Source organism: Quercus robur, chromosome 5 (assembly GCF_932294415.1).
Source record: "Quercus robur chromosome 5, dhQueRobu3.1, whole genome shotgun sequence".
Taxonomy (NCBI): domain Eukaryota; kingdom Viridiplantae; phylum Streptophyta; class Magnoliopsida; order Fagales; family Fagaceae; genus Quercus; species Quercus robur.
In genome coordinates this window covers 8,058,555-8,086,043 of record NC_065538.1, presented here as the reverse complement: position 1 = coordinate 8,086,043, position 27,489 = coordinate 8,058,555, and the positions used below count along the sequence as shown (strand labels likewise).

At 32.7% G+C, this 27,489-nt stretch overlaps 3 protein-coding genes and 2 long non-coding RNA genes across 9 annotated transcripts in view; 1 reads left to right on the top strand and 4 right to left on the bottom strand.

The window, feature by feature from the left end:
• LOC126725006 (receptor-like protein EIX2) overlaps positions 1–27,489 on the bottom strand; it is a 55,060-nt gene that overhangs the window by 2,080 nt on the left and 25,491 nt on the right. The gene's annotated exons all lie outside the window — the stretch shown is intronic.
• The window catches only part of LOC126725004 (myosin-17-like), a 70,242-nt gene that overhangs the window by 24,004 nt on the left and 18,749 nt on the right, over positions 1–27,489 (top strand). The gene's annotated exons all lie outside the window — the stretch shown is intronic.
• LOC126725008 (leucine-rich repeat protein FLOR 1-like) lies at positions 3,898–6,380 on the bottom strand. Its single transcript, XM_050429483.1, has 2 exons — positions 6,058–6,380; positions 3,898–4,046 (listed from the first exon to the last, which is right to left on the bottom strand). Exons 1-2 carry the CDS (start codon positions 6,307–6,309, stop codon positions 4,041–4,043), a joined length of 258 nt encoding a protein of 85 aa, XP_050285440.1. The 5' UTR covers positions 6,310–6,380; the 3' UTR covers positions 3,898–4,040.
• Positions 13,983–14,323, bottom strand: LOC126725011 (uncharacterized). Its single transcript, XR_007655245.1, has 2 exons — positions 14,261–14,323; positions 13,983–14,157 (listed from the first exon to the last, which is right to left on the bottom strand). It is a non-coding gene; the product is annotated as an uncharacterized LOC126725011 (long non-coding RNA).
• Positions 17,363–23,362, bottom strand: LOC126725010 (uncharacterized). Of its 5 annotated transcripts, XR_007655243.1 has the most exons (6): positions 22,959–23,362; positions 22,239–22,307; positions 20,264–20,319; positions 19,879–19,918; positions 19,412–19,569; positions 17,363–17,953 (listed from the first exon to the last, which is right to left on the bottom strand). It is a non-coding gene; the product is annotated as an uncharacterized LOC126725010 (long non-coding RNA). The 5 variants fall into 5 exon arrangements; XR_007655244.1 differs by lacking the exon at positions 19,879–19,918 and having other exon boundaries at positions 23,224–23,357; XR_007655240.1 differs by lacking the exon at positions 19,879–19,918 and having other exon boundaries at positions 22,959–23,161.

Genomic DNA, 27,489 nt, shown 5'->3' with positions numbered 1-27,489 from the left:
TGTTGGTTTCGTCAGGCGAGGCTTGGATTTGCGCAGATCTGATAAGTTAAGTCACGGTTTGCTTGAGTTTGTGGATCTTGGACACAGCACTGCGCCACGGTGGCTGCGAGATGCCGTGGAGTCTAGATCCAGCAGAGAAGCATGCGTGACTTCTGATGGTGGTATGCACGTGAGAATCTTCTTTGCTGTGTAGAGATGTTGTTTGATGCCAAGAACGAAGTTTGGCTCTGATACCATGTTAAGAATATAAAGTGTGAGAAAGACTGAATAGTCTGTATATTAATGTGTTATACCATGTTGAATATGCTAGAGTGGATGCGGAAGAGGAAGCATAGAAGAGGAACACTGAGAACACGAGGGTTACGTGGTTCAGCCTTACGGCCTACATCCACGGAGGAATCCCTTAAGGGCTACATCTTTATTGTGTAAGAGTGTAGTACAATAACCTCCTGTGTTACAATGAACCCTAACATGAGTATATATAGGCGACTAAACCCTAGACTAATAGACTTCTAGTACAAGTAGGAGACTTGACTTGCACACAAAGTAGAATTAGGGTTGGGCCTATTACATTGGGCTAATATGTCTAATATATATCTCTAACAATATCATTGCTTCCCAAGTCTAGATGGGTCAAAGATTGCCAATACTTCCAGCAGTGAGGAAGTGCACCTGTTAAGAGATTATTGGATACATCTAAAACCATTAATTTATTCTCTCTATTCTTCTTTTGGCACATGAAAGAGGAAATTGGCCCAAAAATTGAGTTCTTAGCTATATGTAGCTCCCTGACAAATGTTGACAATTGTGGCATTTGACCTTTGAAATGATTAGATCTTAGATTTATATAAAAAGCGTTCAGCACAATGTCTGATACATCCCCTTCTATTTGGTTGTCAGAGAAATCAAGTATTTCAATGTTTGAAGTCCAATTCCAAAACCAACCAGGAGCCTTGTCTGAAATTTCTGACTTGGACAATTGTAAATCTAGAACGGATCTTTGTGTTTGTAGCCACGTTGGAAAGTTGGGACCTATCTTGCAAGAGCTTGTTCTGATAGATGTAAGTTGAAAAGGAGGGACCCAATTGGATTTCACATTAAAGAACAAATGTGTATGAGAGATATCTAGATCTATTAATTTTGAGAGTTTAGTAAAATGCTCTTCGTCTACTAGCCCTGTTAAGAAATTATTTGCGACATATAAACCCAATAAATTTGAGAGAAGCCCAAGAGTCTTTGGAATGGTACCATTCAATTGATTATCAGCAGGGCCGGCTCAACGTATTTGGGAGCCCTAGGCAAAAGTTTTAAATGGGGCCTTTTATTATAAATTAATATATATTTTTTCAATTAAAATTTATTTTTCTTGCTTTTTGAGAGGCAAAATTACTAATTAAATTTTTGCATTCAAGTTCCGCTAACATTTCCTTTTCAATTGATAATATAGCTAATCCACTTAATCTTTCCTGTGACATAGTTGATCTTAAATATGATTTTATTAATTTTAATTTTGAAAAACTTCTTTCTGCGGAAGTAACTGTAATAGGTATAGTTAGTAATATTCTGAAAGCAATACATGTATTTGGAAAAGATTCTAGCATTTTTATATAATTTAGTACATTAATTGGAGAGTTATCATTTATTTGCAAAACTTCTTTTAAAACTTTTAGCTCTGAATATAAATCTAAGCCATCAATATCAGAATAAGTTTCATGTGTAAGAAAAGATTCAAGATTAAGACAATTTTTTTTCAAACTATCATCATCTAGTGATTTTAGTTTTTCAAAATTAAATAAAAAACCAAAAATATTTTCATATATTTGAAATTGTTCAAACCTACTTTCAATTGAAAAAATAGCTTGATCTACTATATATAAAAAATAATTAATTCTAAAATATTCTTCAGCGGATTGTGTTGTCTCATCATTGACATTCTCATCAAATTGTTTCTTCCTACGAATGATACGTTTTTCACGAAATATAGGCTCTATTTCCATTTTGCTTGCAATTTCTTTAGATGAATTCATAGCAGATGTAAATCCATCTTCTCTATATTTTTTTTAAAAAGACATGAGACCTTTTAATTGATCTATAGCAATATCAATATGCATGTCTTTCGATTGTAAATTTTTACTAACAGAGTTAACAGCAAATAATATATCATACCAAATAGTCACAGATAGCAAAAACTCAAAACTTTCAATCTCATATGTTGCTAAACAATCAGCTTCACTTTTTGTTTTGGGATCTTCACTTGTTTTTGCCAATTGTAACAAAGCATCTCTTATTTCTAGAACTTGAAATTTTATTGCTTTCACACTTTCAATTCGACTTTCCCAACGTGTTTGTGACAATGGCTTAAGAGTTAAACCTGTCACATTATCTTGTAAAATGTTCCATCGTTTTGTGGAAGAAGAAAATAATGTGTATATTCGTTGTACTACTCCAAAAAAAGAAATAACTTTAGGACAAGAATTAGCCATATCACACAGGACAAGGTTGAGATTATGACAACCACATGGTGTGTAAAATGCTTTAGGATTTATATCAAGAATTCTTTTTTGTACCCCTTGTTTTTTCCCTTTCATATTAGACCCATTATCATATCCTTGTCCACGTACATCATTAATATCAAGTTCAAGATTTTTTATTGCATTTATAATTTCATTGAAAATACCTTTTCCAGAAGTATCATCTACCTTTAAAAATTCCACAAAATGTTCGTCTATTTTTATCAGACTTGTTGAAATATCCACACATCTTAGTATGAGAGTCATTTGTTCTTGATGACTTACATCGGGGGTACAATCAAGTATAATTGAAAAGTATTTTGCTTCTTTAATCTTTTTTATAATTTTACTTTTAATTTCATTTGCTAATAATTGTATCACTTCATTTTGTATATTATGTCCAAGATAGTGATTATGGATTGCACCATTTTGAATACGTTGAACATGTTCTTGCATTATTGGATCAAATTCTGCAATCATTTCAACTATACTTAAAAAATTTCCGTTATTTTCTTGATAGATCTTTTCGTTTTTTCCTCGGAATGCCAAATTATTTTTACCAAGATTTTTTACCACCGCTATTATTCTTAATAACACTTTTTTCCAATGATCTTTCTCTTTCTTAATTTGTTCTTGGACATTTTTATCAATTGTTTTATTCTTCAATAATCTAAGTTCTAAATCAATCCAAGTATTCATATTAGTAATATGCTCATTAGTTGTTTCGTGATTTTTAAGAATAGAACTAATATTTTTCCAATCCTTAGTTCCTCCATTAGCTAGTTGATTTGTATTAAATTTTGAATTAAACAACTTGCAACAAAAACAAAATACTTTATCTAGGTCTTTCGAATACACTAACCATTTTCTATCATGTTTCTCTCCATTTGGTAATTTTCGAATATAATGCGTAGTAGAAAAATGTCTAGAGTTCTTATCTATAGGAAAGTTTAGATCATCAACTCTTATTGGACCATTTTCTACTAACAAATCTCTTAATTTTATATCAATAGTTTTCCATTGACTTGGATCAAAAATATTTGTAGGAATATAATTAGGTTGATCATTAATATTTTCACTCTCCTCTAAATTATTTTGAGCTTCATTATCAAGAATGGTGACATTACATGTTTGAACATTATCATGACCATCTTCATTATTATCATTTTGTTGTATATTTTCATTATTTTCTAACTCTTTTTGATGAATTTCTTCTTCATTTATGAAACTTTCACTCAAATTTTCTACAAGATTTTGTTTTTTACTAGTAATAAATTTGTCCATAGCTCCTTTTTGAGATTCAATTAGTTCTTCTCTTTGTCTTTTCTTTTTTAGTTTTTCATATCCGGATGGATATTTTCTAGTAGACATTTGTAATTAAAAAATATTTACAAATAAATGAAATACAATCTATAATAATAATAAAAATTACAATTTAACTAGAATAATATAAATTTAACGTATAAAACAATAGAACCTGGTTTATAAAAAGCACAATTGTAGCTTTACTTAATATGATCACTTTACACTTTAAACCTGCACAAAAAAATTAAAATTAATATTAATACAAAATAAATTATTCTAAATTTATAATTTTGTTATCAATACTCTTCACTAACAAAATATGTAGAACTCAACTTGATTCACACATTCACTGATACTAAAAGTTCATCATGGCATCACACTGAAAAAATCTGATTTCTTAAAAAAAAAAAAAAAAAAAAATCAAAAATCAAAAAGCAAAAGGATAAACGTGTAAGGCTTTCTCTGATTTCTTAAAAAAAAAAAAAAAAAATAAAAAAAATAAAAAAATCAAAAAACAAAAGGCAAAACGTGTAACTGTGTAGGCTTTCTCTAGAAGTCACAGCCAGCTTTTTTTCACTTTTTGTAAAGTGAAATCAATGGTCCGGATGAATTGATGCTTCTAGAGACATTTTTAAGGGCCCGGATCAAGCTTCTAGAGAAATCTATTTCTCTTTTCACTTTTTGTTCTCTTGCCGCAGCTGTTTGTGCTCTTTACTCAGTAGCAATGAGCAATAACAGAGCTGAGCAAACTCCTCTTCAACCAAAAAAAAAAACCCAGCAAACTATGAAGAAGATGAAAGAGGCAACGGAGGAGAAAACAAAAAATGAACCTGAAATGAAGATCTGTGAACACATCAAGTCTATTGCCAACACCAACTGATGAGTAAGTCAACAAAAAAAGAGAGTGTTTTTTGTTTTTTTGAATTAAGATGGAGATTGGAGAGAGTCAAAGAGTGGGCGATTTTTTTCTTCTTTCTGCCTTTTGTAATATTTTCTTTTACAAACCAAAGATTATTGCTTTTTGTAATCTTTTCTTCTGCAAGTTAAAGATTTGATGATAGGATTTCATGTCATTTCAATGTAAGTAACGGGCAATTTTTTTTTTTTTTCAAGATGAGAAACGGGTGTTTTGTGATCTTTTCTTCTGCAAGCTAAAGATATCATGTCACTTCAATGAGAAACGGCCCTTTTTTTTTTTTTTTTTTTTTCTCCTCAAATGAGAAACGGGCCTCTTTTCTTCTGCTGCTGCAACTTAAATGTGAGAAACGGTTTTTTTTTTTTTTTTTTCATCAGATGAGAACATAATATTATATACTATGTTTTTTTTTTCATCAGATGAGAACACAATATTATATACTATATATATATATATATATATATTTTTTTTTTTTTTTTTTCAGATGAGAACACAATATTATATACAATATTATTGCTACTTGGGGGCCCTCTTACATGTGGGGGCCTTAGGCGACCGCCTAGCTCGCCTATAGGTTCAGCCGGCCCTGAATTTATCAGAGAGCAATAATGCTCCCAAATAAGATAAATTCCCAATGGAAGAAGGAATTGGACCACTAAAAGAATTATTACTCATAATGAGATATGTTAGATTTTTAAGCTGGCCTAATGACTCTGGAATTTTTCCAACTAGCTTATTGGAATACAAGGATAAATGTTCTAAGTTCGGTGAATTGAAAATGCTTGGTGGTATCTCGCCTCTTAGAGAATTGCCACTCAAGTCAAGATGCAAGAGGCTTGTAGTGAGATTACAGAACCAATTAGGTATCTCATGACTGAAAAGATTATCGGAAAGATCAAGGTGTTGAAGAGATGTGAAATTGACAAATCCAAGAGATGGATTCAGATTAACAAGTTCACAATCTGATGCGATTAGCGTCAAAAGAGATGGTAACATACTCATAATTTGAAGCCAACCAACTTCTGATTGATGTTTGGAATGGGTCAAGTCAAGGTATTGAATGGAAGAGAGATTAGACATCCAATGAAAGTTATCTGCATATAGATAATAATTACCTGAAAGATCCAGATAACGAAGGTTTGAAAGGTTCCAAAGCTGATGAGGAATGTGTCCAGAGAAGTTAGAATTATGGAGGTCAAGATATGTCAGACTAGCCATTGAACCAAGAAAAGTTGGGATAGGAGTACCATTAAAGTCATTATACGTCAAGACTAAGTGATTCAAAAACTCTAATTCGAGCAATGAATGACTAATCTCACCGCCTACCTCATTTATGTATAGCCCAGTGACTAGACCAGTTTTGTTGTCATTGTAAACTCCCCACCATCCAGAGCAATCTTCCTGGTCAGACCATGAGTACTTTTTCGAAGGATCACTGAGACCTTTTTTGAAGTTTAGAAGTGCTTGTTTCTCTTTTTCACTGCAAGAGACATTTGACTCTGCTTTTAAGAAGAAGCTGAAGGTTGTAGCAAAGAAGCATAGTAAAAAAAGCACATGAGCAACAAAAGAGGCACCCATGACAAAGCAATAACGAAGGAAGGGATTTGGGTTCACATGGAAAGTTTGGAGGAAGAAAAGCTGAGTGCGAGTAGTGGTGATGCAATCGGAGACCACTGGCTACTGATAATATTTGTATTGTTTTGAGAATATCTTTTTTTTTTTTTTTTTTTTTTTTTTTTAAACCATATTTTTTATGAATACTTTGACTTGTTGACTCCAAACCATCTTACACGTAACCGTGTGATGATTTTTCATTTTGTATCATATTCTTGACTTATTGATTTTTCCTGTGAGTACCGCCATTTTCGGGTAATTGGGCGCTTAAACTTTTAGGGACTCTACTCAATAGTATAATGTTATAAGAAAAAGTTAGTAGAGGTTCTAAATACATTAGTTTAGGAATTATTTTTAAAAGTTTTTTATGAGGAAAGAAAAATGTAATTAACTCTTTTTATAATTTTTTTTAAAATTTTTCGTTAAAGTGATATTAATTTTTTTTTAATATAATAGCTGATTCTCTTTTTTGCCACAAATTATTCGATTTTGCAAGAAGTCTTTGCAAATTGTCTTTTCAAAGTGGTTATTTAAGACTTTACCTACTGGCTTTTTTAGTTTTTATTTTATTTTTCGGTGACTTGTTGATCAATATTTTTGCATTATTATCCTTATTCCTCAGTGCACCACAATTTTTACGTAATAAAAGTGACTTGTTGACTTGTTGCCTCTTTCAGGTACAGAATCAGTAGTATAACACTACAACGTGCTGGGATGACAAATATGGTACTCACAGTATATCCACTGATTTAAGTTGTGTACGTACTAAACTTTTAGTCGGTTGCTCTCTCTCTCTCTCTCTCTCTCTCTCTCTCTCTCTCTCTCTCTCTCTCTCCTACCACATGTTCTCATTCCTGATGTTGATTCCATTTGAACACTCCCAAATTTTAAAAAGAGAAATTTATAGCCCACACAACAACCCCAAAAAAGTCATTAATAGCCTTAGATGATGACCGTACTTATAACCGCCATAACTCTCATTAAGCCAATGACGGTTATATTTAGAATAATAATCTCCTATAATTATAGTAAACTAGTAAGTTGTCCGTGCAATGTATGGATAATTTTGTAATATTTTATATAAGACGGTTTTAGATAGTGTTGTACATATATCATAAAAAAAGTAAATTAAATTAGAGTAAAGAAATCTATACATTTTGAGAAATTAAAAATTAATTTAGTAGTTTCACGGCATATTTATAGCCTTTTCAAGGTAAGATTAATTTTTAAAAAAAAATCATGAAACCAAAAATAAATACAAAAGAGTAACGGGACCATGAAAATCAACTAATTTGTGTTGTGTTCACATATTTAATACTATGAAATAAAAGTATGTCAAACTCTCTCATTGTCTTTCACTCATCGATAGTACGACATTAAAATATGGTGTGGACAAGTGTGTATGCATGTGTCTTATAGATAATTTAAAACCATGGTAGAATATGGCTTTACATTGCATACCAAGTATTCTCTCTACTTATATACCCAAAACAAAACTATCCAACCAAATGACCCAAACCTAAATCATATTTAATCCGCGACCCCTTGGATTTCTCTTTTTCTCTCTTTCAAATGTTTTGTCAGTCTCAAGTCTTTTATTTTGGTAATATATATTGAAACAATGTGTTTTTATTTAATAATCCACAACATTTTTGTGGTTAGTTATTACTATTAGTCCTTAATTATTATTTTTCTACTTTTTTTAAAATATTAAAATGGTGGGTATGCTAAAAGACATGAAAAAGAGAGAAAGGTGTGATGTAAGTTTAGGAAATAAATGAGAGATTAATGAGATAACAGTAAAATAAGTTAATGTAAACTTTTGAGTAATAGTAAAAAAATTAATGAAAGAGGTAAAAAAATGCTAAATGCAAAATTAGAGCGTCATTTGGCAAGACCTCATGCACTCTCGCATGAGATCTCTGCTTTTATATATATATATATATATATAAATATATATTGATGATTATTCCTTTATAACTCCTAATCACTAATCAGCATGAGTCTCAAAAAACTTTGTGATAGGACTTTATCATATGTACAAAATAAGCATAGATTTTTTTTTTTTTTTTATCTTTATTTTTTTTTTTTTAAAAAAAAAAGGATATTGCTATTGTGTTCATCCTTATAAGAATTTAAGCACAGATTAAATTTTCATTATTTTTGAAAAATTTTCTTTTATTCCTTTATAATTGTAGTGGGCCTTTTTGTGGTTAAAGTGGGTTGGGCTGCCTCCTGCGGTATTGGATCTGAGTATTCTGAGTAAGGGAGTTGAGATCGGTCCAACTACAACTCAATTTGGTCCGGCTTGTGCGCAAACTATGTCTCGTCTGCCAGGAGCACGCTTACGGCGGGCAGAGTGTGGTGCTTATCCTTTGTTTTTGCCGCAGAAGTAACTTTTCTCCAGTTTCTGCCGCAAAAGGAACTTTTCTCCAGTTTCTGCCGCAGGATTGACTTTTTTGGTATGTAGCAAAACTTTCTGCTGTGCAATAAAGCTTCCTACTGTGCAATAAAGCTTTCTGCTATACTTTAAAGCTGTCTGCTGTGCTTTAAAGCCTTCTGCCGTGCAGTAAAACCTTTTGCAATGTGAATGACTACTCTTCGTTTTTACTGCAGAAATACTTTTCTACTTCCTGCACATAAACAAATCTAAAGCCCAAAGAAAATACCCATCAAACAAATGTTAGTTTAAATGGGTTAGCATATTTTCAAATATATACATACATATATGAGTATATATACTTATATGTATTCACATATACATATATAAAATATATTTTGCAGAACATGAAAAACAATATATATGTATATATATACTTATGGCAGGATAATGATTAGTTTGTGTCAAAAGTAAAACACGTAATAACAAATAAAGAAGAAAGCTTCCGCAGAAAAGGTTTAGCTAGTATAATAGCTATTACGGTACATATAATGAAAAGGTGCTACAGCAGAATAACTAGTACAAAAAGTAAAGATACCACAGCAGGACAACTGATGCAGCAGACGTGATAAAAAAACGTGCTATGGCAGAATAACTAAATACAATAGATATAATTTATAATGAGAGAAATCAAATATATTTGCAATCAAAATCAAGTATTGAATCTTCTCATAGGATAAGTAAACCAAGAAAGAACTCAAACCCTAACTTGAACAACCTTGTCACAGGCTTTTGTCATCAAAGTTGTGCATTTTGGAGAATAGGCCTAAGTGGCTACTAGCTATTACTTTTGGGGACATCAAAGAGTGGGTTTGCTAAGAGGGAGGGAAAAGATGGTCTATTGATGCATGCCCCTATTCCTGCCATATTTTCTCTCTTTGTTTTACCACTTTCTTTCTTTCTCTCTGTTCTTTCTTTACTCTTAGTTTCTTATTATTCTCCTGCCGTGGGTTGTTCCCCCTTTTTGGTCTTTCCTTTTCCTGGGTACCTCTCTCTGGGTGCTTACTACTCTTTTACCGTGGGTTTTCCCCCTTAAGTGCTTCCCTCCATTGGGTCTCCCTCTTTTAGTGTTTTTCTCTCTTCTCCTGTTTTTTCCTCCTCCTCCCGGTCCCCCATTTTCTGCCGTGGTTACCTTCTTTTTATAGCAAACTGATTCAATGAGATTTCTCTCTTTTACCCCTAGGGCTTCACCAACTATTTTTGGTTTGTTATGGGCACCCTTTCAAGATTACCCACTCACCCATTGGTTGCCCCTGCCATTGCTCAGTACATGTCTGCTGCAACGCTACTCATTTCACGACAAAATTCCCTTTTGTTTGCTCCTGCTGTATACCTCTACCTCTAGGTGACTAAATAAGGATTGGGCTATCTCACTACCTAGCTCTATGGCATGCATTAGATGGTCCCAACCATTTATTACTTCTTTTGGGTAAGATACCATCCTAGCAAGATATATTCCCAAAAGAAGTCATGGTAAGAAACCAAATATAGACCCCCTTTTCCCCCCACCACCAAACCACACCCTTTGAATCCCTTTGACTGTGGGCCCACCTCCCTTGTATTGGCTGGGTATAGGTTGGTGGTGCCCCGACCCTTCTGCGCTTGCTCTACTATCTTCTGTGTTTGCCTCCCACGCCGTTTCTGCCGTAGCAGATTAACTTTGTTTTGGTCTGCTGCGTATTTTGTCTTATTTCTTCACGCGTTTCCTACTACGTTTGTCATTTTCCTTTGGTTTGGCTTTTCTTTCCTTCACGTGATTCCTGCTGCTGACACTTCCTACCGTTCCTTGTTTCTTTTCATCGTGATTCTTCATATCAGTTTTCACACTTATCCTTTTATACAAAAGAATTTGGGCTTTTGTGGGCTAGATAATGTTGACTGGATCAAAAGGGTCTTGGGCCCAATTTGTCTTTTTCTGCCGAAGCCATTCTACCAAAGAACTGTATTTTGTGGCAGATTTGTATTTTGCTGCAGATCTCTTTCCCTTACACTTCTTTCTTTGGACCGTTCTTGCTCTTCGGTCTTCTTGGTGGGTCTTTGGGCCTTGCTTTTCATTGGGTTTTCCTCCGTATGGGCCTTTGGGCATGGATTCAAAAAATGGGCATTAACAATAATTTATATATTGTGTTGGTTTAAATGAATTTTTTCTCAAGCTTTCAGAGGATGGACTTTAGATAAGATGTTCAACTTTTACATGCCAAGCATTGATTGTAAGTCTTGTACATGGAACAAATCGAGATAAGAAATTAAGAATATGGTCCATTTTGGTCGGCATTAGCTTGATTTGTCTAGACATCAATTTTCTCTCTTGCCAAAAGTTCGACTTATTTTAGGCGGAAGTTTCATTGATTAGTACTTGTATACAAAATTCCAAGCTCATTAAATTGGAATAAGTCCTTTACTTACCTAACCAATTGGAATAAGATGAAATTTCTTCCCATCCACACTAAATGTTGTGTACACTCCAAATTTTTTCTGCATCTCATAATGATACGTTGTGGAAAGGTGTCATCCAAGTCCAACATGATTGAGAGTTGTAGTTGAGACTATGGCCCAGAAGCTTTACTATTCAATACTTTGCGAGAAAAATTAAACACTCATTTGATGTAACAGGAGACTATGGAATTTGACACTGTATACACTGGGGTTTGTTCTTGATGTTGTGAAATTGCTGTAAGTATTAAAAACTCTAGTTTGATTAGTTGGTAAGTCATGTTCTTTAAACATGAAAAGTCCAATGGAAAACTTTTATGTTCCTACAATACATGTTTTGGAAAGAAAATTGTTAGCCCCCCATCCCATTGGGACCCCCCCCCCCCTATTTATACAAAGGAAAAAAGGTCCAATACTCCTAAGTGTGATTTAGTTACATGGAATTTTTGTGCAATTGTGCCTAGATTTCTTTAAAAAATTTAATTATAATTTTAAACTCTAATTCAGTGATTTTTATATGATTTTTGTGGTTTGATTTTGATTTAGTAAAGACATATTAGTCAAAAGAAATGAAGGTAGAGCTATTAAAGAAATTTGTATTTTCAGATTAGCAATTATCGATGGCCAATGCTACATTGTCATTTGTGGTTGTGGTATGAATAAGTGGTATGTTGTTTCCATATTAAAAGGGATTAGCAACTTTTTCTTTCTTCTTTACCATTTGTGGTATGTATATGCCTTTTTCACATATGCTCAAGTGAAGTACCCATTAGGATTTCCCTTAATTATGATAAACATATTAATTTTTTTTGAAAGGAAGTTCTATATTTATTGAATGAGATATATATATATATATATATGTATGTATATGTTGAGGGCCATGTAGTTGAATTGGCACCTCCCCATACACAAAGTGTCCAGGGTTTAAGGGAGAAAATGTTCAAATTATGGGAGTTAGGGAGAAAAGATTCAAGTTGCGGGGTTAGCATATATATTGTAATTATTTCTAAATAAAAAATAATATATATATATATATATATTATATTTTCCTTGAGCTAAAGCAGTTGCGAGGGAAGTGTGGAGTGGATGGTTTTTTTTTTTTTTTTAATCATTTAGTATTTTGGGTTGTTTCAAATGAGTAATGGCTCCTCTTAGGCTCCTAAAATTTTTGGTTTATTGATTTTGCTATCTATAACTTGATTCTTCTTTACCTAATAAAGTTTGGAATTTTTTGTAAGTACATTTTTTCTTCAAGAAAATGAATAGAAATCTCCCTTCATGTTCATGCTCATGTTAATGTTAATATTTGTATCTTTTGCAATACTCAATAAGTTGTTTACTCATTTTGTGAATTATCAATTGTAGTTTAAAAAAAGTATAAACACAATATTATTCAATTAAACTAACTAACAACATTCCAATCATTACGTGCATAACGGGGTGATGAAATGGTTGTTTAGTTTATTTAAGAAATGTGATCTAGCTAATAGAAATTAAAAAATACAATAACTTTCATGCATAGTCATGAATTATGCCTTTACATATATCTTATGCATTTTATGAGTTTTATTTTATATAAATGTATTTCATAAAATTAACAAAATTTATCATAAAACCCTTCATTGTATTTTTTAAAATCACTACATAATATTGAAAGAAGTTTTTTTCCCAAAACAATGTTCTCCAGTCATAATATTTACCAAAAAAGATCATACCAAAAAAAATCGTGCAACGCACGTGCCAATAACCAGTCTATATATATAATTAAAGCTAAAACTAAGAGAAAAGTTTAGAAACAAAATTGGCACAATACGAAAAGTTTAGAAACAAAATTGACACGTTTAAGATGTTAAAAACCATTTTGATACATAGTACAAGTGTTAAAGACTAAAACTGTAATCAAACATGTTTTTTACATATTTTTATTGAAGATTAAATTCTACAAGAATATGGTTTAAAACCCAGGTTTTACATCTTCCAATCCCAAAATGCCACATCATCTTAACATGTATTAAAGAATAAGCACAACTACACTCAATCAATTATAATACTCATTTGAAAATTCTGCCAAATTGGGAGTTTATTAAGATGTTATTAATTGTGGTATGATGTATTGAGTTTTAAGTAAAAAGTTGATGTGACATCTCTTATTAGATGGTGTAAAATATGAATTTTACACCCCATTTTTACCAAATTCAGACTCTTTTTATTAATATCCTCAAATTTTTTTTTTTTATTAGCTGAATTTGGAAACTAATATCTTGTTTGTTTGTAAGGGAGATGAAAAGGAAAGAAGGGAGGAAAAAGTAAGGGAAGGGAAAGGGAAGAAGAGAGAGTTGTACATAGAAGAATTGCATTAATACAATTTCCTTGAAAGAAAGGTCTTCTTTGAGAAAATAATGGGACTGTCTAAAGGATTGTGCTAAGAAAATTTCTTGAACGTTTCTCAAAATTATGGGTTGTGAGAAAAGTATGAAACTTCATCAAAAAAGAAAAAAAAGTATGAAATATTGGCAAATCGGTCAAATTGTATATTCTCACTTTTCAATAGAAAACTGAAAAGTGAAAATGCTTGGGACCATCACAGTATATATTGATATAGAAAAACTTAATGAAAAAGGTAAAAAAAATGCAAAATGCAAAATTAGAGCGCCACATGACAAGACCTCATACACTCCCTTATGAGGTCTCTGTTTTTATATATATTAGCGTTTAACCTGCGCAATGCACGGGATCATTTTACGAATTAAAATACTTTGCAATCAACATAAACTTAGTTCTCCCATTTCCAATGCATACATTTAGTATCTTCGAACCACTCCATGTGTGTCATTCCCTTCTCAAAGGGGCCACTTGGAGGAACACATGAAATGAGTTCGAACAAAGGGAATTCTCCATAATGCTCCTAATTCAATATCTTCAAAAACATTTAATATTTCCTGTCAAAGAATATTTTCGTTTTTATGAGCTTCCACACCTAAAGGAAAATAGCATTTATCTAAAAAAAGGAATTTCTCATTAAGAAAATAAAACTTAACTTACATTTGAGCATCATGTCAAGCTTTTGCAGTGCAAGAAGATTGACATAAAAATATAAACTTGGTGTATATTTAGAGCAATTGCATCAGTTGATGCAAAATTGTTCAAAAAAAAAAAAAAAGTACAAGATTTTACACATTTTGAGCAAAAAAACACTCACATCAGTGGGTGTAAAATTATGCATAAATGCACAATTGCTATAGTAACCTTGTATATATGCATGGTTACTATAGCATGTGTATTTAATATTTTATTGTTTTTTCTCTCTCCACCTCACTCTCTCTTTTTCTCTCTGGTCTGACTCTCCACCTCATTCAGGTTTTCTCTCTTTCCCAACGATCACAACAACTCAGCAAAGAAGAAGAAGACAAATAGAAAAACCCCAACTTAGCACAACCCAACTATCACCATTGCAACCCATACCAGCTGAAAAACCCATTCCAAATCCAAAACAAAATCAATAAAAACTAAATCCAATGGAAAACCCATATGAAAAATCCAACATAAACTCTCATGAAAAACCTAATGGAAATCAGTTAGATCTGCCGCCGTTGCTACCGCCAGATCTACCTTGCTACTGCCACCGCCGCATTTGCCTTGCTGCCATCACTAGATCCAACCCAAATGGAATTAGATTAACATGAGTTTGTATTGAAGTGAAGTTTTTTGGTTTGTTTCTAGAGTTTTCTGGTTTATTAATGGAGTTTTTTGGTAAAGAAAGGGGCAAAAGAAGAAAACTTGACTGGTGAAGAAAGATGAGAGAAAGAAGAAAAAGAAAGAAAATTCACCGAGAGAGAGAGAGAGAGAGAGAGAGAGAGAGAGAGAGAGAGAGAGAGAGAGAGAGAGAGAATAGTGTTCAGAAAAGAAAAGAGAAAGTGGGATTGACTAGGGAGGATGTTGAAATAATAAAAAAAGAATATAAAATGATTATTTAAAGAAAATAGTGTATAATAGATAAATTGATGTAGGTGTTTTGTAAAAATAGGTGTGTAAAATAGAAAAAATAGCTTTTTTTTGTGCAAAATAGAAGGAAAATTTGCATCAACTGATGCAATTGCTCTAACAATGAGTTATTTGCCTGTAAGCCTCCTTTAACAACCATCTATTCTGATTCTCAAAGGAAAAAAAAAAAAAAAAATCTATTCTAGAAAAAAATTTGTCGTTTATTATAACCAAATATAAACATTAATATTTATGCCAAATCAATATCTAATTTCTTGTTTCTATTGAAATGAAATTGTTATTTAACTGGAAAAAAAAAAGGGATAACTTTCAAAAATATTTTCTATTTAAACAATATATAAAGTGACGAAATTGCACCCTAGAACTATATGCATATTTAGTGGAGGACCACAATCAAATGTTATTATGATCCTTCATAAATTTTGAAAAATTGCTCAAAGAAAGCTTCTAAATAAACCACTCTATAGGCAATATTTATCACAAAGATAGACACCTTTTGAATGTGTACATTCTACAAATTTCAAAAGTATGCATTCAATAGGCACTGTGCCATTAGAACTAAAATCAAATGTCATATCAAAGAACTTCAGCTACATCTTGAAGCCATAAACCAAGCATAACTTAAGATATAGAAATTACAAAGTAACTTTTTTTGTAAATTAATCCAAGGATTTATATACAAATATTTTCTACGTTAGATACCCTATCCATATACTTAGCTTAAATTTAGAAGGCAAAAATGCAAAACTGACCCTCTAACTTTCAGCCTTTTTCATTTCAGTCCTTTAACTTTTATTTTTGTCATTTGAATCCTCTAACTTTCAGTTGTTGTCAATTCGGTATTTTGTTAACCATCTGTTAAGTGTCTCGGTTAAATGAGCAAAACGATGCCGTTTTGGTTTTTTTTTTTTTTTTTTTTTGGTAATTAAAAGAAATTAAAAAAAAAAAAAAAAACAAAATACAAAGTTGAAGGAAGGAAAACTCTGTCTGTCTGGGTAGAACAGAGCAAAGAGAACATGAAGAAAGGAAAAGAACCCATGTGCTTGATCGATTTTAGGATGCAAGAGACTGTGAAGGAGTTAATAGCGTTCGTGTACTTCATTTGTGCTATTTGGTTGTTGGTTATCAAAGAATCAGACTTCGACAACCATATCGACTCGACTTCTTCACGCACTTTTGCCAAAACCTCTGGATGCGAGTCGAGGAGAGTCACGGCCCAGAGGAGCAATGAAGTGGAAGCATCCTGAGTAGCGAAGAGAAAGTCGAAGAGGTAACTTCCGATTTCAATGTTGCTGGTGTTTGGCAATGGCGCCGTGGTTTCGTTGGATTTAGATAAAGTTGTTAACTTCTTCATAGCCTCTTGCATCCAGAAATCGATCAAGCGCTTGGGTTTTTTTCCCTTCTTCATGTTCTCTTTGCTCTGTTCTACGCAGACAAATTCTTCAACTTCGTTTGTTTGTTTATGTTTTTTTATTTTTTATTTTTTTATTTTTTTAATAACAGTTTTTTAATTTTTTTTTAATTACAAAAATTAAAAAAAAAGAGCCAAAATGGTGTCGTTTTGCTCATTTAACGGAGACACTTAACAGATGGTTAACAAAATACCGAATTGACAATAATTGAAAGTTTGAGGACTGAAATGACAAAATTAAAAGTTAGAGGACTGAAATGAAAAATGTTGAAAGTTAGAGGGTTAGTTTTGCATTTTTGCCAATTTAGAAATACCCTTTCCCCGACTCATTGTAGGTAATTCATAAAAAAGGAAAAAGTGAGTTATTTAACCAAATAAATTTAAGTGTCATATTGTATAACCGTTGCCCTCGGCCTCATCAATAATAGATAGATAACCAAAACCAACCTAGCCCAAATACCCAAAATGGCATAAGTTTCATGAAAATGGCAATGACTCATTATAACATTTATCCTCAACTCCAAAAATTGCAAATGACTTCAATAAAACAAAAAGGAAGCACCAATTCACTTGAAGTTAAATAAGGACAGCACTAAGAGCTAAAAAAAAAAAAAAAAAAAAATCAAAAGAACATGTTGGACTTAGGAAGCACTAATTATATATGCTGCTTGTGATTCTCTTTCAATGTTTTATAGAGCATCAAGCTCCACCCAGGAGATTTTTATCTGTATAGAAACAAAGGAAGACAGATTAAATGAGAATTAAAAATAAAATTGGAGGCATTTCATTAAACATCTAGCAAATATAGTAATTTGTTCTTATTTGACATAATCTTTATGGAAAAATAAACAAAAGATACGGTTTATAGAGCCTAAGTATTATCTGCCAACTCAAATCCTATAGTCTAGGCCTAATGTGTCCATAGCAGAATTATCAAACATTTAGATGCTAACCAATCAAATGCCTTCACCTAAGCACATCTCATTTTCTGATAATTTGGTTCAATTGGTCTACATGTTAAAGGTCTTCATAAACTAAGGCAAAAATAAGAAAATCAAGTAGATCAATGGTATAATGAAATGAAAAAAAGTAAGATGTTTCAATGTTGGTTGAGCTAGAAATGATTCAACATATTTAATAAATATTTAGCAAAGGTGTACCTGTAAAACATATTTAACAAACTTTTAATACCAAGAAGCAGACACATTCTCATATGAAGAGATTATAAGTTAATACAGATTATGGGCTCACCTTCAAATAAATGGGAAACCATATAATTTGTTGCTGCCCACGTAATGGAGACACCATTCTGAGTTAACCAACTAATGAACCACAATGAATAAAAGAATGAGAACATAGAATATTTGAGAATCAATAAAATTTAAAAGAAAATATTTGATTACAGAGTTTTGAAATAGAAAGTGAGGAAAATAAATATAAAAAAGTTGGAGATGGATACTACACTGCATATTTAAATTTTCAAAAAGAAAAGAAAAATGAGAACATATAACTTAGGAACCAAAAAATACCATTTTATCAAATCATATCATTCACTAATCAGTAATATGTTGCATCAATACAATTTTCCATTAACACAACATTTATCCTTGGGGCGGCAAGAGGTTGAGTTTGACATGGGTTTGAGGAGGAAAAGGGTCTTGGTCTTTTGGGTTTTGAGTCTATGTAGGTCATGGTGAAGAAGGAAAGAAGTTATGCAGATTGTGGCTTGTGAACTGTACCAATTTTGTTTAAACCAATAGCTTGTTGTAGTAGTTTAAGGAGGTCACCTGCCATATCCAAAGAAGTGTCATCCTTTACTGCGTCCTTTCCAAGCTGAGATGCTATTACTTTCTTTTCATTTTTTGTAAGGATGCCTATCTTGTTTGTGCAGATTGTTGTGACTTGGCCCATTGTCTCAAAAGCAGATAGTTTTAGACTTAATATGTGATGTTTGGATTCTATTTTTCCCGCCCCCATACCATGATAAATCTAAACGATTTATTCATTTGTGAACAAAAGTTCTCAAGGATGAAATCTAGAAGATATTACATAACATGTACATAGTTTTTTTCATAACTATGTGATGGTGTGCTTACTTATTGCAGATAGTATTGCCCCACAATTTTCGGATGAATAAGTAGCAGTCCTCCTAGAATTTCTCAGGCATTTTCTACTCAAACATCAACCCAATTGTATGTACTTGATGGTCTTTATGTTAGAAATATTGTTCTAATGGTAATGGTAACTACATTTTAGTTAAATAATGGAGAAACCATATAATTTGTTGCTATCCATGTAATGGAGACACCATTCTGAGTTAATTTTTTGTTTCTATATTTGGGCAGTGAGTTTTTGACATTTTAGCAGGACATAAATAATATGTGTATATTGTGGTGATTCTTTTATAAAATTTCTGCCAAATTATCTTTAACCTTCAATAGTTAAAAACAAATTATTCACCTGGAAGGAAAAAAAAAAAAAAAAAAAAAAGAAAAAGAAAAAAACCCCCACTTAATTTGTTTCCACATGTCAATTAGAAATTGATACATCATACAGCCAACATCAGTATGAGCAACAATAAAGAAACCCAATGAATGCTAGCTATGTATCTGCAAGAGCTTTCAGCCAACTTTTCCCACATTTAATTGTTTCTAATCCAAAACAAAATACATAACAAACACAAATAAATTATAAAGTCATCAAGTTAGAAATATAATTAATCAATTTTCTTTCAAGAATTTTATCAAACATGATGGATTTAGAATAAAATATATACTTACTCCTAGGATCTTTGTAATGTGAATCCACTATAGAAGTTTTGCCTCCATTGGAGTTTTGATTGTGACCCAATCCACATAGATACATGGGTTTGCGCTATGATGGCACATGACATGGAAGAGCTCGATCTATTAGTTAGGCTTCTCCCTCACGGATTTTTCTACATGCCCAACGAAAGCAGATTATTTAATCAAATCAGTCTTAGGCTATCCAAACAGTATCAAATTTGACAGCTTTTCTTAATCACATCAGCATGTAACATATTTAAAATTAAACCACTCACCTAAAGACCAACTAATAGAGATATATATATATATTATTCCATTTCAATATTCAGACAGTTGCTCAAAACCATAACCATCAATAAATATAAGACACAAAAAGTAAGATTACTGTGTCTATGGAAAAAAATAAAAGACAAAATCATAAAATAGAGAGAACGAAAAAAAAAAAAAAAAAAGGATCCAACCATGGATGGAGTTTCCATTAAGAAGTTTGATCAATATTATCTGCATTGCAAGAAGTTAAGGTAAACCTTTTGTAAATCTCCAAGTTCTTTCAAGATATTTTGACATCATAATGCTTCAGGAAAAAAATTGGTTAAGATTTCCATGACCTACAAGTTCACATTTTACGGTACAACTTAAGAGGTCCAAACTTAATTAAGTAGATCTTTATGTCCAAAAAAGAGATTAATTGATTTGAAGAAAGGAAAAAAAACCAATTTGATGAAGCAACCCAACTTAAGTTCCAACTTCCAACCCAACCAAATCTTAATCAAAATTAAAATGAAATCAAATCTTTTAAAAAAAGTGAGAGAGAGAGAGAGAGAGAGCTGAAACTTAATGACTTACATCAGGCAAAGCACTTAACTCTGAAGAGAAGTAAATAGTTTGTTTTGGGCTTTAATCTGTAGAAAGAAATAAAATTCCAGTTAATTACTACAGCTGTAACAAATATAAGAAAACAGCCTAAGGTTAATGACTTTCATCAAGCAAAGAAACATATACATATGTGGCTGTATATGGAGAGCAGCAACATTATGAAAAAAGCAATTTGCAAGTGAAACTAATATATATTGCTGCATAATGTGTCTCTCTAAGTGCAAGCTTTCTACTAAAGAAGGCCATATTGTTCCTCTCCCTAAGAATATGAGTCCACTTACATTGCTGTAGAAAATCCATTACATAGTTGTAATAGCTGAAATCAATTATATTATTTTGGCTGCAATTAAATTATGTGTCCTAGTTCAATTCAAGAGCAAGGTACTAATGGTAAAATCAAATTTGCACATTACAGATGGTCTTCCTATTACAATAAGGTGCGTAAAAAGATATAGAACAAAAATAATGGTAAAAATACAAATAAACAAAAGTAAAAAATATATTTTTTTATAAAGGCGATACAAACCCACCAAGGAAGCTTTGAATGAGAATCACTTTCTACAAATAATCAAACATGCAGTGATGCTGAAGACTTTGGGCTTGGGTTGGAAGATGTTGGTTTTGATTGAATTTTGAGAAGGGAGAGACACAAAGAGGAAATAAATTGTTAGGTTCTAAATGTTTAGAATAATTGGCAAATCGTGAACATAAACTTGTCTAGATATAGATCTTAGAGTCTATAGGTTTTATTAGACAATGCTCAAGGTGATTCAAGTCATGATTCAAGAACATATAAGCTGCAGGAAGAAGACTTCATATTCTGCTTGGTTCGATCGATCGAAGAATAGGCTCGATCAATCGAAAATCGTATTTGCAGAATTTTAAGTCGGCCCAAATAGCAACTTAAGCCCATTAAGGATTAGGGTTTCAGATCTACTTCTCCCACTATATAAAGGAAACCCTAAGCCACATTTTTGAGACTGAAGAGAGAGAGAGATAAGAGTGCCCCTTGTGCCTCTTTTGGTTTTAGGGTTTTGTATCCAAACCTCTCTAAAGTCTTGGTTGCTTGAGAGTTGTATTGTTGCTCATATTGTTGTTTGTGTAAATCTCTTGTGAGATCTAGAGGAGCTTTCCTTTACACAAACTTAAGGTTTTCAAGGAAGAGATTTTATCTACACCTTGATGATCAACTCAGTTGCTGCCATTGAAGCTTAAAGAAACACAAGCGGGTGTGCTTGTATCTGGTGGTGAATCCAAGAAAGAAGGAGTCTGTGGATTCGGAGCTTGCACGTGGTCGTGTTAGTAAGTTCTACTGGTGGGTAGCAATAAGAAGTCGAGTGTGGGGGCTTGTAAGTCTTATTGTATGAACTTCGATTCTTTCAAGATAGTGGATTCAAGTTTACCTTGGGGATAGCTAGGTTAAATCCTCCCCAGGTTTTTACCGGTTTGGTTTCCTGGGTGATCATATCTTTGTGTTATTTATCTTTCTGCTGCTTTGCATGATATGATCTCTGTGATTGTGATAACCTAGATTTGTTAAATTGGACTAAGTAACAACTTGGCTAATTACCTAGGTTAATTCAGTTGTGTTTTAAGGGGTCTAAAAACCATCATAAATGGGTAATTATTCTGTTTACAAAGAAAAGGAAGAGGCCGGATAGAAATAGTAGAAGCAAATAAAACTTGACAAATTTATTAATGGGTGAAAAGCAATGGATTTGCAGAATAGGATGAGGCAGAATAAGAAGAGGTGAAAACTAAAAAGTGATGGGTTTGTGTAATTGAGGGAGACAACTGTTCGAGTATGCTAAAAAATATGAAACTATTCTCACAAAGTCTAGTTATTTATTACAATGTCCTTAAAATAAAATAAAATAAATTTCCAGCAAACATACAAAAAATAAAATAATAGATGCAAGAAACCATTGTTTGCAAGGGACTAAACTAAATGTTGTGGTGGGCATAAATTACAAAGCAATTTGTTGGGAATTTTCTTCCATTCAACTCTCTATACCTGCAAATAAAAATACAGCTTAAATAAAAAAAAAAAAAAAACAGTGGTGTTCCAATGAATCTTATGTAAGGTATGGACCTTTGAGCAAAGGGAACCATTCAAATTGAACGTGATCTAAGATCTACCAACTAAAAGTGGAATTAATGATACACACTTTGCGGTTTAGAGTCCATCAAAGCAACAAACATACATGTATGAACATCAGAACACGGATAGCAATATAACAATCCAATGCACACAGTAAATTTGAATGATCAAAACCCACTACGGATCCAACCCCATCAATCTATGATTTCAGTTTCTAATTCACCCATATTCCAATTCTACGCATCAAGTATTAAAATAATAATCACAATTATATGCAAACTTAGAACCAATAAAAAAATTCAGCAAGCATTAAATGTTTATATGATGATCAACCTAACAACATTTTCAACACACAAAAAAAAGAAAAGAAAAAGAAAACAGATTATGAGAATATCAGAAACCTTAACAGATCATACCCAAACCTAAGCCTAAATTAAAATAACTTCAATCACAATATATATACCCATATAGTGGTCTTTAATTAGGTTTCAATGAAAATTAATATTGATTGCGGTATTTGCACTCTGAATTTGTTTTAGGATTTTGGGGAAAAGAAATCAGTACCTTGATTTAATGAAATTAGAGACTCTAGATTATGGAAAGATTCCACTTCATCTTTGGAGAGAAAAAATTGAATGATTTAATTCCAAAATAGACGAATTGAAAAAAATCTATTACCGAAAAAATTAAAAAAAAAGAATAGTCACATATTAAAACCTGATTTCCTTAGCCCTAATTTTTGAATCCAAATCTAGAACCAAATTGAAAAAAATTGAAAGCATATAACAGATCTAATTTACCTAAAAAAAAATCAGAGAAAGAATAGAACCCATCGGAGGCGTTGTTTGTGGGCAAAGGGGACTTTTTCGTTCTTGACGCTGAAGTCGGTATCATCTTCCTTCTTCTGCTTCTTGCTCTAGTAAAATCAAAATGGTGAATGAACTCTGATCTTAGTGAGAGAAAAAAAGAGGCGTTCTCTTCTTTCTCCGTGACCCGAAACCCGACCCGATAAAAATCAGGTTTGGCTGCTGAAAACCCGACCTGACCCGGAAAATCGGGTCGGTTTTTCGGGTCTCGGGTCGTGGCGAATGAACTCTGATCTTAGTGAGAGAAACAGAGAGGCGTTCTCTTCTTTCTCCGTGTCCCAGGATTAGGACTGATATTGGGTCGGGTCGGGTCGGGTTTACTGTGACCCGAAACCCGACCCGATAGAAATCGGGTTTGGCTGCCTGAAACCCGATCCGACCCGACCCGGAAAATCAGGTTTGAAATCAGGTCAGTTTTTTGGGTCTCGGGTTTATTTTATTTTATATTTTTTTTTCTACTGCTTGTTTTCCATGAGCCTTTATACTAAATGTGACTATATTCTTTTTTGCAATAATAATCTCTCATTAAAAAAAAGAAATCCAATATCAAATCATTTAAAAAAAAAAAATCATACTATTTAACTATTTGAATCTGCTATTAACAGTAGAAAATAAAAGCTAAAATCTCCTTAGCAAGCCACATTTATGACTATTAAATGGATTATAAAACATAAAACCAACAATATCTTCACTGAACCATCAGAGGAGCAAGTATGATATCTCTTCTTTCCATTCCTTCTCTTATGCAACTCCAAAACACACCAAACAAAAGAAAATAATATAGTCCTCCACATTCCATTCATTTATAACCTATCCACTCTAATTCATTTCATTCTGTTGTGAACTCTCCAAATAGTGTTAGAACTTTAAGAAAGCAATACAAATGCATAAAAATCAACACAAGCACTAAAGAGCCGGAAATGAAAAACAATGGCAAGATATCTAAAGTTTTACATTACAACAAAATGCTTAGTCGTGAAAGAGATTACAGCAATCCATTGCTGGACAGAGCTGTCACTGTTATCATACATAGGATGCATTGTGTATGAACAAAAATGAATTATCTTGAAACCCAGGGAAAAGGGGGAAAGAGAACAGAAGAGGATTGTTTATCTTCCAACTTTAACATATCCAAAAGCACTCGTCAAAAAATTTTCTTTTCAGTAATCCTGCATGTAAGAACTTCTTCAAGCTCCAACATTAAACTTGGCTTCATACACATGGGGTTGTTGCAAAAAAGAAATATTCTTTTAAGTTCTAAATGGATGCAACTAGTTGAACCACACTGAGATAATCTAATATCATATTAATTAATCCTAACACAAACAGAATCCAAGAAAAACTCACCAATGTATGTAGGTAGATCAGTCAAGATTTGTAACAGTGCTTGATAGTGAAGGTGATGCTGCTAAAGGTGAAGCTAACTTCACTTCCAAAAAAGCTTCAAAACATTTTAGAACAACAATATATATATATTAAATTCCATTTAATGCACTAACAAGATATATTAAATTTCAGTTAAAGCACAAGTTAATAAATTTTAAGAACATTACATTTTCCATAATCTTCAAATAGCTCAACATAATCCATGGCTTGTCGAAGCGAAATTTGCACTGAAGATTGAAGCCAATTTTGAGTACATATGAGAGATTGTACCATCTCAGGGGCAAGTGAACTACGGAATGGGTCTAGTATACGTCCTCCCGTACTAAATGTCGACTTAGAAGCCACAGTAGAAATAGGTACAGCCCACACATCTCGTGCCAGTCGAGATAGTATACTATACTTATTAGTATTATACTTCCACCAAGCCAGTATATTAAAGGTTTTGTCATTTTCCCCTTTAATATTCTCCATCAAGTATTTTGCAACCTCATCTACACACCCAACAGGTTGTTTTCCTTGCCTAAAAGCCTTGTATTGAGAGGCAATAAATCTGTCTGGATCATCATCATCATCAACATCAACACCAACACCTTCCATCCTTAATATCTCATTCGCACTTTGTATAGACACATATGATGAATGAGTTGAATTATAATGCTCATACAAGCGTTTCAATACACTTTCCACAAGGTTAGTGACAACCTTAGCAACATTCTCCCCATACAAATTTGATAAACAATAATTCAAATAATCCAACTTCTTTCGAGGATCAAGCACCACAGCAACATACAAAAGCACATTTCCCTTCTTTGATGAATCCTCCCCGCTCCCCCAATACTTGTCAAACTTCTCTTTCATTGTTTTTGCCATTGATTACAAAAAATGGTCCTCACTCCTAGAAAAGAGATCTATCTTTCTTTTAATCATATATATCTCATCAAAGAAAGCATTTGATGTCACATACAAGGAACCCGAAAACCTCTTTGTGGCATTATAAAAAAGTTTCAAAAACTTAACAAATTTTCTACAAGTCTCCCAATCATCCTCATTTGGAGGTCTCCTATCATAGTCCCCATCCTGAAAGTGTAGAATATAATCAAGATCTTCATATTCCATCCGCTTGAATGCATGTTCAAACTTTTCAGCATTTTCCAACATTTTATAGGTGGAGTTCCATCTAGTGGCCACATCCAAACATAGAATAGCTTTTGACTCTATTTTAATTTTCTCCACACACCTCTTAAAGGTTTTTAACCTATTTGGAGAAGCTTTCACAAATCTAACCGCATGACGCACCCTATCAATTGACTTATTATGATGTTTTAAGCCATCGGTCACAATAAGATTCCAAATGTGAGCACAACACCTCACATGAACAAATTCATTCCCCAAAACAGTACCTTTCCACCTATTAGTAGCTTCTTTCAAGTAACTAATGGCTACGTCATTTGAGGAAGCATTATCCGCCGCCAAGGTGAAAATCCCCTCAATATTCCCCTCTTCTAAACAAGATTCAACCATTTTGCCAATGGTTTTTCCCTTATGGTTATCGACAATACAAAAATTCAAAATTCTTTTATGTAGCTTCCAATCATCATCTATAAAATGACAAGTAAGACACATGTAATTAAAATTTTGTATTGAAGTCCATGTGTCAGTGGTAAGGCAAAGCCTACGGCCTTTCAAGGCATTTCTCAACTTATCCTTCTCTTCCAAATAAATCTGACTCACATCTTTAGCTACCGTGAAGCGAGATGGGATATTAAAATTAGGTTGGAAGACATTACAAAACCTTCTAAATCCTTGTAATTACTAATTCATGCACAATGTCATAATTACAAACATTGGCGCCTAGAATTGCTCCATTAAAATCTTCACTAATGAGTTCACAATCACAGAAGTTTAGAATTACCTTTTTCTTTCTTGACCTCTTGTTGGTGTTCGTTTCGCCACTAATAGCTACCTGAAATAGGACAGAATAATTAAGAGTTAATCATTTATCAGTCAATAATAATTGAAAAATAACATTAATGGTAACAAATTATAAAAATATTCACATCCAACAAACTCAAGGATCAAAATTTGGCATCTTATACATGCATCACAAGATGAAGATGGTTTAGTTTTTGTATATGTGAAAGTGTCTTTCTTGGTCCTTGTCTTTTTCATCAATATGAAAAGGGTTGTTCCTAAAAGATGTAAGAACTCCCAAAATCTGAGACTAAGACAAGGGTCCTTAAAAAATTGCATTGTACAAGGTAGATTTACTAGTACAAAATATAACTATATGCTTTTTTAAGAAACTAAAGCAAACAGAACACTTAAAAAGTACACGAATCCAACAGAGAAACAGAGTAAAGTTTTCAAAGATTTTGTGGCAGAGAGGTCTTTTACCTTGGCGAAAAAGCAAATAAATTGTAGGCCTCGAAGATGGTACACATACCTGTTGATAACGTCCAACATTGGTGATCCTATTTTTGGTGGTATTTGGGCAGAGAGAGGGCTAGAATATGGTCTATGAAGTGGGGGGTTAGTGCTAGGGGAATATGTATATCTACTATTGTCTTTTTTGGTCCACATCCTTATATATGAAAAATGTAATATATCCATAACTAATTTGATGAAAGTGAAACACCTCTAATTGAAATGGGTGGAACAAGAGCATCAAAAGTTGCATCAACAAAGCAAACTAACAACACCAAACATCGAAATAGAACATGCAACAAACTTGGTAACAACTCTGCAGCAACACAGAAAACTACACAAAACAGCGACTGCATCACACTAGATACAACGTCTTAATCTTTAAAAACAGTTGAAAAAACTCCTCAATTAGCTCAAAG

Bases quoted from the DNA above. Each gene is read 5' to 3' on its own strand.
- LOC126725008 (XM_050429483.1), bottom strand. From the start codon at position 6,309: ATGGGTGCCTCTTTTGTTGCTCATGTGCTTTTTTTACTATGCTTCTTT.